A 12,045-nucleotide genomic window follows, 5' to 3' on the forward strand; every position below is an offset into this window, starting at 1 on the left:
CTTTTTGTGACTCCCATCTTGTCTAGGTTTCCTTCTTCTAGAGCTTCCTGTTTTCTTTATATCCTCCTCCTCATTTTTGTCACAACTTGAGTGATTAGTGTCAACACATGACTTCCGATGAGGTGGCTTTATCTTGGGCAGATTTTCCTGTTGAGGAATCTTTCTTTTGGTAGGTGTATGAGATTCAAGACATGAGAACTTCAAGTGACCTGTCTTACCACATTGATGGAATCTCTTGGCTGAGACGGGTGTGTATTTTTCCGGACGTTGAGGTTCTTGATTAAACTTATTTTTCTTCTTTTTATTAGGGATGGTTGACTTGCTGATATTTGTGTCTTGAGTACTTCCCATTGTTGTCTTCTTGATAGATCTTATGTCTTGCAGTTTTCTCTCTAGATCAACAATGTTTATCGTGAGACTTACTCTTTCTTCTTGTAGTAGGGCATAAGCATTTTTATGCACGGTCAGTCTTTTGCTTAGCTCTTCATTTAGAAGACACATCTCAGAATATCCAGTAGAAAGTTCACTAACAGTGAGTTCTTCAATATAAGACTCATCATCAGACTCATTTTCTTCTTCCATCTGGTTCTTTGCTTTGGGAATTGGAACCTCTAGTTTGATAGTTCTTTCTTGATGCCTACCCTCAATTTTTTCTTTGACCACGGGACAAGCCAAAGGAAACTTGGAGTTTTTAGGCTCCCATAGATAACAATTATTCTCAAATCTGACTCCCTTCATGATTTCTTCATTTTCTTCATTAGTAACAAGACACTCTTCTTTAGTGAACCTGACATAATATCCTTCATCACACAGTTGGCTGATGCTTATAAGATTTGCAGCCAGTCCTTGTACAAGTAGGACATTGTTCAGATTAGAAACCCCATTACCTCCTGTCTTGCCAACACCTTTGACTTCTCTAATTTCTCCATCACCAAGAGTCACATTAACTGGTTCCCTCAAGTTTGATGTCTACTAATAAGTTCTTTCTTCCAGTCATATGATTTGAGCAACCACTGTCAAGGTACCAATCTTCCTTGTTAGGCATTCTTAGAGAAGTGTGTGCTACTAGAGCAACTTTCTTAGCCACCCACTATTGCTTTCTGTTACAGGTGTCATATTCAGGTTTGGCTTGATGAGTTTGGTTTGGATATCCAACTAGTCTGAAACAGAGTGGCTTTATGTGACCAAATCTTCCACAGTGATGACACCTCCATCTTTGGAATTTCTTCTTTGTATGGCCCCTTTTTCTGTTTCCTTGATGTTGTGACATTGGCGCTGACATCTGGTTAGTCACATAAGTTTCAGGTTTTGATCTCCTGATCCCATAGGTGAATTCCTCTTTAGCCATAAATCCTACCCCATACATATCTCCTGTTCGTTTTCCAGACTCCAGAATTTCCTCTAGAGTATCAGTTCCATTATTCAGCATTTTGAAGGTTTTGGTCATTTGATCAAGCTTGCAGTTCAACATGTTTACTTCACTACTGAGAGAGTCTATGGTTGCAAGATGTCTATTCTTCTCATTTTTTGCTCTCTTATGATTATCTCTTGCTTCTCCACTTGTTTGCAGACTTCAGCATTCTTGATACACAACTTTTTGTATGAGGCAGCAAGTTCATCAAAGGTTAGCTCGTCATCACTGGAATCATCATCAAAGGCATAGAATCTTGTTGGAACTGTGACATGTTTTGAAGTTTCTTCTTCAGACTCAGAGTCTTCATCAGACCAAGTGACAAACAGTCCTTTCTTTTGCTTCTTGAGGTAGGTAGGACATTCAGCTCTACTGTGTCCATATCCTTCACATCCATGACACTGAACCCCTTTTCCTAGATTGGGCTTCTCCTTAACTTTGAATCTTCTGCTTGGATCATAGGTCTTGCTGATGTCATTGGAAGTGCTCTTGACACTGGATCTGGACTTCTGATCAACTCTTTTAATAAATCTGTTGAATTATTTTCCAAGCATGGCTATGGCTTCTGATAAATTTTCATCACTTCCACCATTGCTTTCTCTTGAATTATCTTCTGTGTTGGAAGCAAAAGATATGCTTTTGTTCTTCTTTTTAACAGACTCATAAATACTCAAATCAAAAGTTTGTAGAGAACCAATGAGTTCATCCAGCTTCATGTTGCTGATGTCTTAGGCTTCCTCTATAGCAGTCACCTTCATATCAAATCTCTTAGGCAGTGATATGAGGATCTTCTTACCAGTTTTTATTCAGACATTTTTTCTCCTAAGGCTCCTGAGTTATTTGCAAACTCAAGGACATTCATATAGAATTCATAAATGGTTTCATCCTCTTTCATCTTGAGATTTTCAAACTTAGTTGTAAGCATTTGAAGTTTAGACATCTTTACCTTTGATGTGCCTTCATGAGATGTTTTGAGAATATCCCAAGTTTCTTTAGCTAGTTCACAGTATTGCACAAGCCTAAATATGTTCGTGTCAATTCCATTGAACAAGGCACTTAGGGCCATGGAATTTCCCAAAGCTAGCTCTTCTTCAGTTTTGTTCCATTGTGCTTCAGGAATTAGAACAATGGTTCCATCTTCCATAACCTTCTCAGGATGTTTCCATCCACTTTCCATAGCTCTCTAGGCCTTGCTGTCCACAGATTTTATGATAGCCACCATACGAGGTTTCCAGTAGTCATAGTTAGAGCCATCCAGGATGGGTGGTCTATTCCCAAACACTAACAGATCCTTCTCCATAGTACCAGAATTTTGTTGTCTCTAGATCTAACCCAGATGTAAACAGGCAGGGTGCCTGCTCTGATGTCAATTAAAAATTCTAGTAACTCACGCTTGATGTCTTACTGGATGTTATGACATCCACAATTTCACAAAATAATTAAAGACAAAACAACATAAAACAATAAATAACACACATAATTGTTTACCCAGTTCGGTTCAAACAACCTACTCTGGGGGCTACCAAGCTAGGGAGGGAATCCAATATAAGCAGAATTAATTCGGAGTTAAACTCCCCCATTTACAACTCATCACTTAAAACCTACCCAATATATTCCAATCTATTCCTAGACCTGAGTATCTCCACTCACTCCCTCTCAATCACAGCAGTGATTACAAATAAACATTAAACAGATTGTGAGAGAAGACACACTTCAAAAACACACCTTGATATGCTTAAAAGCTTCAATCAAGAGACACACACTCGTGCTTAAAAGCTTAGACTGACACAATACATAAACGAACTATTCCAATACAATCATCACAAGACAATTGCTTGGAGTACAAGAGACTAAAACACACAGCTACAAAACTACGGTTCTTCATAATTAACAGTCTTTCTCTCTACGTTCAAAATTAGGATTTCAGACTTTTTATATGCTGCTCTTGGGCCTTAGGCTTTTTTAGAAACAAATTAGGGTTAACCAAGTTAACCTAATTTACACGCCATATGGTTATTACAGAATATGCTGTCAGCGAAATCTTCTAGACGAAATATTCAGCACACAATAAAAGGTTTCCTAAATTGTAGATTGAGAGAAATCAGGAAACACAATCCTAAAATATAACAGCCCCTGCTGTTAGACAAAGATGTCATGACATTGGTCATGACATTCACTAACAGAACCTGTATTAGCTTAACACATATGCAGTCTGCATAACACAATATAAAACATGTCATGGCATCAGTCAAGACATTAAACACCCAGGTATGTTTTACCACAAATGCAGCCAACAAGAAAACATTTACACTTAGAATTTAGTCAAGAAACCAGCAAGTTGTCTCGTCTCAGGCACAGTCGCAATTCCAATATAAACACCTGAACATCATGGAGTCTTTAGGCTATTGAACAACCACAAGTATCCAACATCAATATAAATACCTGACATATTTGCGACAACCTCATACCTCTCTACCTTATCAAGCTCATGGTACCTGTTCCGCAGTCAAGACATCCGAAGATGACGTCCCCTGTTAAAATTAAACTCTGCTAGCACGACATCCTTAGTGACTTGAGGTAATGTTGTCGTCTGGCTAATGATAGAATCAGTAAGAAATCTACAGGCAATGGGGAGAGGAAACAATGAGGTGACTTCATCCAAAGTGATAGTCATCTCCCTAAATGGAATATGAAAAGAAAATATCTTTGAGTACCACCACTCAACAAAAGCAGACAAAAGAGAGGAGTCAAGTATGGTCAATGAGCATTCGGCAAACCTGTGAAAACATTAACTCAGGGGGAAGTTCTTCAGCGTCGGACGCTCCGGTAGGAAACAAATTAAAAAAATAATCAATAAAATTTCAACACATATAACATATATACCTCTCTCGGTTATACTTTGTATATTACATGGTCAACATACCCCATGAGCAAAGATTGGTCACTATGTCCTCCCAGAAAGGTTCCATCTGTATGAACAAATGCCTCTATAAAAGCACGAATCCTGACCTCTATATTAGTAGGAGTAACATCATCATTAACAACATGAACCTGCTCAGCTGACACATGTACTTCCTCATCAACAACAATAACCTACTCGACCGACACAAGTACCTCCTCAACAACAACAGAAACATGCTCAGTCAACACAGGTACTTCCTTTACAATAACACAAACCTGCTCACCTAGCACAAATACCTCCATTGCAGCAACATGAACATACTCAACCAACACAATTACCTACATAGCAGCAAGCACCTCCACAACAGCAAAAACTCTAGCAGCTCGACGTCGGGGTGCACGGAACTGGCCATGCGCCTACTCGGCCATCCTTTTCTGGTGAGAACCGCTCTATCAATGGTTCTGCTGACAATGGTGTTCTCATTCCCTCTGGTCCTTATTTGAAAAAAATTGAAAAAACGAAGAAAAAAAATTAGTGAAAGAAGAAGGTACCAAAAATTTTGAAATTTCTTGAAATTTTTCAAGAAAAATTTGATTTACCAGAAATTTCTGAATTCCTAGTAAGAAGTACTGGAATTTATGAAATTTCTGTGTAATTCTTTCAGAAATTTTAAAATTTACGGTATTCTACTTGCTTTTTTCCGAAGGATTTCCGTTATGCTCGCAAAATTTTCGATATCGCCAAAAAAAATTGAATTTTCCGGTCGGTGTACGTGAATTTGGCAAAATGATTAAAAATTTAAGTAGGGTTATAATGATTTTTTCATTCGTTTTTGGGGAGTGTCAAGTACAAATCTAGGATGGCAAGTTAATTCCTTAAAATAAGGTGTGTACTATAAGGGCACATGGATATGTGTTTAAGGAAGTGTTAGATTATGGACATTATGTGCTCCGAGGTGAAATTTGAAGAAAAGCTAACACAACATTTTGTTGATTACGTGTGAGTACAAGATTTTCAAATCATTGGAAGACTTCACATATTTTTAAAAATAAAATCATCACCATTGTCTTTTGAATCATTTGTGCAATGGTAGAAGTTGGTCTTCTTAAAATAGGGAGGAACACAAGGTTTCTTGTAGCATACCTCAATTGAAAGACCTTTTTGTGGCAGTAATTGCAAACTTGATCCTTTTCTGCGACTGGTACCGCGTCCTTTGAGAGTCTTTCATGAGTTATGTTATTGACAGGCTGCAAGTACAGCAGCGGTGCCGCGGTTAGTTGGCAGTAGCTCCTGGATTCTGTGGATCACATAGAGCCGTTGTCCGGTGCGAAGGATTCGTATCGGTGGAGTCTAACCAAGGATGATGTTCTCACGGTCAAATCTTGCTTCGCTTGGTTTTACGACAAGCTGTCCGGGACGTCCCTTTTTGACTCGGTGGTAAGGGCAGCATCCTTTTTGTGGAAGGCAAATGCTCCATCTAAATACCTTTTCTTTGGCTGGAAAATTGTTCACAATAGGATTGCAACCAAAGACCAACTGCATAAAAGAGGGGTTTTAGATGCTAATGATTTACTCTGTGTATTCTGTTCGTCGGCGGAGGAAAATTTAGCACACCTCCTTGGAGGTTGCAAGGTTTTGAAGGGTCTATGGCAGCAGGTTCTTGCGTGGTTCGGTGATCATCTTGATTTGTCGTTGGAAGATTTCTTGCTCTTCCCTTTCTTCTACGACAAGGTGCCGAAAGAAGGATAGTGGGTGCCATTTGGTTAGCTTCGTGTTGGTCCATTTGGATGAGTCGCAACAATATCATCTTCAACAATGCTAGCTTTAGTTTTTTGGAGTGTATGTCGGAGTTGGTTTTTCGGTCTTGGCTGTGGTTAGAATCGAGCCTTAAGTGTGCTCCGCTTTGTAATTTTAATATTTGGCATATTAAACCGCTATGTTGTTTTGTTTAGCGGTTCTTTTGCTTTGTGTCTGTATTTGGGTAGAGCAACCCTTTTGCTCTAGTTAAATTCAATTGCCTATTAAAAAAAAGTATATGATTTTATCGGTTTTATTATAAAATGTTGAGTGAAGACCCATTTTGGTCCCTCACAAATATTACACGAGTCAAATTAGTCCTTCACAATAAAATAGACTCAATTTAATCCCTTATAAAATTTAACCGGATCGTATAAGTCCTTCTGTTAATATTTTTTTCAAACCGGTTTTTTCCTAGTTTTAAATTGTGACTGGATTGCCACGTTGGATTTTATTTTATTTTCATTTTTTAAATTTTTATTTTTAATTTCATTTTTAAACAATTATAAATTAATAATATAAAAGCCAAAATTGTTTCTTACAAGGAGTTGAACTCAGGCTCATGTGGTTAATCTTAAACAATTCTAAAATTAAAATATAAAATACAAAATTTGTATTAATATGGTCTCGAACCTAAGTCTCTTCAGATTAAATGACAGATAGAAATTGATTTGCTATTTATAAATGATAGTCACTTTACTAACAATAGAAATTGATTTGTCTAGTTATTATTGATACTCACTTTACTAACCGTAGAAATTGATTTGTCTAATTGTAAATGATAATCACTTTATTAACAATAGAAATTGATTTATCTAGTGGTAAATGATAGTCACTTTACTAACAATGGAAATTGATTTGTCTTGTTATAAATAATAGTCACTTTACTAACAATAGAAATTGATTTTTCTAATTGTAAATGATAGTCACTTTATTAACGATAGAAATTGATTTGTCTAGTTGTAAAGTGGAAATCATTTAACTTGAAGGGACTTGGATTTGAGACCTCATAGATAAAAATTTATGTATACAATTTATTAATATTAGTAGAAATCATGAAAACTACTTATTTAAAAATTACTTTATAAGAAATAATTTTGGCTTTTATAATATTATTCATTGATAAATGTTTAAAATGAAATTAAAAATAAAAATGAATTTAGTATTTAAAAAAACCCAACGTGTCAGTCCAGTCACGGTTTAAAAGTATAAAATGAACCGGTTTAGAAGTAGGAAAAAACCTATTTGAGAAAAATATTAGCAGAATGACTAATATGATTCAGTTAAATTTTGTAAGGGATTAAATTGGGTCAATTTTTTTGTGAGGGACTAATTTGACTCGTGTAATATTTGTGAGGGACCAAAATGGGTCTTCACTCTAAAATGTTTTATTGATCCCACATAGACCAATAACCAAATAACCAAATGTGGAGGAGGAGGAGTAGTCGTGAAAAAACAAGATGGCAAGGCAAGAATTATTAGGGATTATATAATCTTTGATCCCAGTGCTATAATCACCAGAAGAATAAGGTCACAAATCTCTAAAAGATATTATCTATTCTCAAATGCTGTAATAAATGATCCTCACTTGCACATAAAACAATTCTTGAAAGTTTCAAATATTCAAACATTAATTAAATGCTTTGGCAAATATTCAAACTTTACCCACGTTTAATCTTTAAAAAAATACTCTGACAAATATTCAAACATTAAATGCTTCAACATTAAAATGTTTCCAACACATAATTCAGTATCTTAAAATTTCGTAATTATCATATAATTATGTTGTGAACAAAACTTTCTATAATTTTTGTCAAAATAACATCATATGGTAGAAGAAATGGATTACTAGGACTTGAAGGGCTTATATGTCTTGAGCTCTTTGATAATTCCTTGAATCGATCCGACTGCAGCAACAAGAGAGACAGTCAAACAAAACACACTTAACGCCTTCATCACAGTCCATAAAAGAGAATACTTTCGCACTTTAGCTCGTATTAGGTACATCTCTATTGGAAAATACACTGTCAAGGGAAAGAATGCTATAGCTCCTAACAAACCCACAATGCTGTTGAAGAATGGAAATACGATAGCAGCCAATGTTGTGATTATCACATACATTGTCCTCCCTATCAACTTGAACATGTTCATTCTCCATGTGCCAACCAATGGAATTCTTACAAGATATTCTTTTGTTATCAATTTGCTTTGCGGCCAACGCTTACTACTCCAACTTTCCACAGCAGAATATATTGTTTGTGAAAATAACTGTACATGATAAATTAATTAATAACTATAATCTTAATTTTCCCTAAGGTTTATGCAGAAACATTTTTGCTTATAGAATAATTATTTACCTGATAAGCTCCGACCAGATGAACAATAATGAAAATATTACCAATGTCAACAAGCCAAAACGGTTCGTAAAATCCAAATCCAGTTAAGAAGTTTCCTGGTGCATTATTGCCAAATGCTGCATACCCTAGAAGACCACATAATGCATAAAAGAATGTCGTGATTGAAATTCCAATAGCGGCTGATTTCTTCATGACTTGATTTTCCGGTGGACTTGATTTTAATGTGTCCTATACAATAAAATAATTCAAAATTAGATTTTATCTTTATAATTTATCTAGCAGTGAAGAAAAAGTCGTATATAATAAAGTTTATACAAAAATAAAAGACAAACGGACAACAAACTGCGCGCGAGTATCTCTTTTCTAGCACAATAAATCTTTAAATGATTCAGAGACATGAGCATGAATATGAATTGACTTAGGAACATGTAATTTTGTTAAACATTACTTGCCTCTATCTCAACAATGACCACACTGAAACCATATGCAAAAGCTATGTTTCCAAGTGCTTGAAAGGTATTCCACATCTTCTCTGAACTTGTTGTGACATCAACTCCAACAACGACCCCGGTAAGGCCTGTGTTGACATCGATTCCTTCTTCTGTACATATACAGAAGCGCTCGGATTAATAGGTAATTTAATAAGTCAATACAGATATGAAAACAATGCCTAACCTGCAATTTTTGCTATGGAGAGACCAATGCCAATGAAAGCATAACCAAAAGACATGACAGAAGCAACAATAGAGAGGAATGAAAGTTTATGAAAATTAGGGATTTGACTTAGTATAATCTGAAAGAGTCCAAAGATTGCCATAAATTGATAAGTGGCTGTACTGCAATCTGCTTCATGGCCATGTTTATGAAAACAATTTGATTTTTTTATGGCCCTGTCCATAAACAAGCCAATTTTATTATTAATATTATCCTAGTTTTCATAGATTTACAAATTAGCTAAATAATTAGTGAGACATTTTGAAGTTCTTACTCCATGCTAATGGATCCTGTGAGAGTGAAGCCAATGGTAATACCCACAAGATTTGTGTACTGAGCTAATGCACAAAGCTTATATTGAAATCCTCCTGTAGAAAAAAACAGGAAAAGTTACATGCAAATACAAACATCATCAATCAACTTCAAAAATAAAAGAACACCGGTATCTTTGAGAGTTTGCAACACATTATATCACATGATTCAATATTTGTGATGATTAAATCTTGATTAAATAGAATTTTATAAAATGTTTGTGACAATTCAACCGTAGTTAAATAGAGTCTCCAAAATCTTATGGACTCTGAATAATAGTTGATGTCACGGTGATTGTTTTAGAAATCATTCATCAATGTAATTATGAAAACTGTAAATATCTAATTCACTGCTCCCTTTATGATTTTGACGGAAAATATCGATTCTTGAGATATTTACACTAATGCCAGATATATAGCTGAAAAAAAATACCAAATTGTCATCTTTTGAAATAAAATAACTCAAATGTCACATTTCATGCATGTACTCGACCATCCATTAGTCGAACATGTGAAGTCCAAATAAATGAAATTTACGTTTGACCAATAATTAGACGAGCCAATGAAGTCAAAAAAAATTTTATTGTACACTCGACCAATGAATGGTCGAGCACGTGCATGGAATGTGACGTCTAGGTAATTTTATTTCAAAAGGTGGTAATTTAGTTTTTATTTTTCAGCTTTGTGACATTAGTGTAAAAAATCCTCTATTGTTAGACCTAAATTACCTCATGATTATAGATGGGATTTGTCAAGTTTGATTTTTATTTTATTCAACCCACATTTATAATGATTATAAAAATATGACTTTTGATTAAAGTTGACATAAAGTTCCCAAATATATGGATGAAAAGTGAAACAATAAAAACAAAAATTTGTAATTAAATAAAAGGATTGCTACCATCAACTAGCTATATTAAATTTCGATCGTTAGATCTAAATTTGTCTATGACATTAAAAAAATTAGTAACGATTCGTGTATCTGTTATATCAGTCCAAATTTAAAAAACTCTTTATAAAAAAAAATTCCCAAAAAAAAAAAACTCTTTACAACACATGATATGCCGCATATAAAATGTATAATTTCGTTAACGCCAAATCCTTAAAACTAAAAGAATTTAATTTTAAAATTGTCTAAAACATTTGTTATTGTTAATGAGTTTAATCAATTATCAATCATTAGATCTAGATTTATCTATGATCATGAATGAAATGAAACTCCGCATATTTTTTTAAATGTAAATGCGTTCAAAAACTACTTGCAGTTTCATATATACATGGCATAAAGATAATTATACGATTGATGTGCATCAAGAGCCGTCTTAAGTTTTTTTTATGTCGTGTGTAGATTAGTAATAAATTAATTATAAAAAAAAATAGAGGTTTTTATTTAATCATAATTTAAATGTGAGAATCCTAAAATATTAAAGATTGAATTTTGTGATTACCTAAAATATTCTTTACCATTACTTTGTAGGTAGGATTTCTGATTCCATAAACAGGATCAGGATACCTATAACAATCAGCCGTGAGAGAAGCAGTGAGGAGAGTAATGAATGAGAAAAGTATCAGAGAGACAACTCCTCCAATCCACCCCAATTGTGCAACAGCCCATGCCAATGACAAAACTCCAGATCCTATCACAGCACTCACTATGTGTGCACTCGCAGTTACCCATGTTCCTTCATAATCATACAGTTGTCACAGTTAAAATCTCAAAATAATACATCAAAATTTAAATAAAAATAAATAAAGTAAAGGATAGCAAAATAAATACAGACCAGTTCGTTTTATGACTCCATCGTCATCATATTTATGAGTATCGACAGAGAAGCTACTTGACACCATCATGGCTTTGACTCAGTAGTTCTCTGTCTCTTTCTCAGTTTCTTTGAAAATTGATTATGAAATTGAGACAGTACTATTGTTTTGATTTTAAGAGATATATAAAGTCGGAATTTTGTAAGATAGACTCAAATCTGCATGTATTTAATTTAATGCTCTTTATTCAATGTATACATTTGCTTCCTTAAATGCAACAAAATTTGTGCTATTTTAATTGGTAGCTAAGCAAGAATATATTGCACGGTATCGATTAAAATATGGAACATTTCACATATTCATATATTTTTTTTAGTAAACAAGATAGAATATAACCGGAGAACTAAGGGTTCTCCAACCTGTTTACAAAAGGAACGGCTAAAACGCCAAAACAAAGAGATTACACCCCAAATATAATTACGATAAGAACCTTAGAGGTTCTTTGACAAAATCGTAAAAGGAATAGTTGGAGTGTGTAATTTCTCCGCAAAAAGACCACTTCCAAGCCAAGATTTTGATGTTCCAAGCTAAATCATCAAAATTCCAAACCTCTTCCCTAAAGCAAACCCCATTCCTACCTAACCAAATAGCCCAAGTCGTTGCCAACCAAATAATGTCTACTTTCTTTACATCTACCTTCTTTGATATACAAAAGGAGTGCCAATCCATAAAACTCGACAAGCTCTCTTTTTCCTCTATCCCACTCTTTCCAATCCACCCCGCTATATTCCT

At 34.7% G+C, this 12,045-nt stretch overlaps 1 protein-coding gene across 1 annotated transcript; it reads right to left on the reverse strand.

Moving 5' to 3' along the window:
• Positions 1–3,722: 3,722 nt before the first annotated feature.
• On the reverse strand, positions 3,723–11,340 carry LOC131641952 (amino acid permease 8-like). The gene is made up of 12 exons (XM_058912242.1): positions 11,274–11,340; positions 10,941–11,174; positions 9,456–9,549; positions 9,143–9,357; positions 8,920–9,068; positions 8,468–8,695; positions 7,966–8,378; positions 4,714–4,807; positions 4,589–4,651; positions 4,335–4,504; positions 3,854–3,906; positions 3,723–3,790 (listed from the first exon to the last, which is right to left on the reverse strand). The coding sequence occupies exons 1-12, from the start codon at positions 11,338–11,340 to the stop codon at positions 3,723–3,725; spliced, it is 1,848 nt and encodes a 615-aa protein (XP_058768225.1).
• Positions 11,341–12,045: the final 705 nt, after the last annotated feature.

Source organism: Vicia villosa, unplaced genomic scaffold (genome assembly GCF_029867415.1).
Source record: "Vicia villosa cultivar HV-30 ecotype Madison, WI unplaced genomic scaffold, Vvil1.0 ctg.004314F_1_1, whole genome shotgun sequence".
NCBI lineage: Eukaryota > Viridiplantae > Streptophyta > Magnoliopsida > Fabales > Fabaceae > Vicia > Vicia villosa.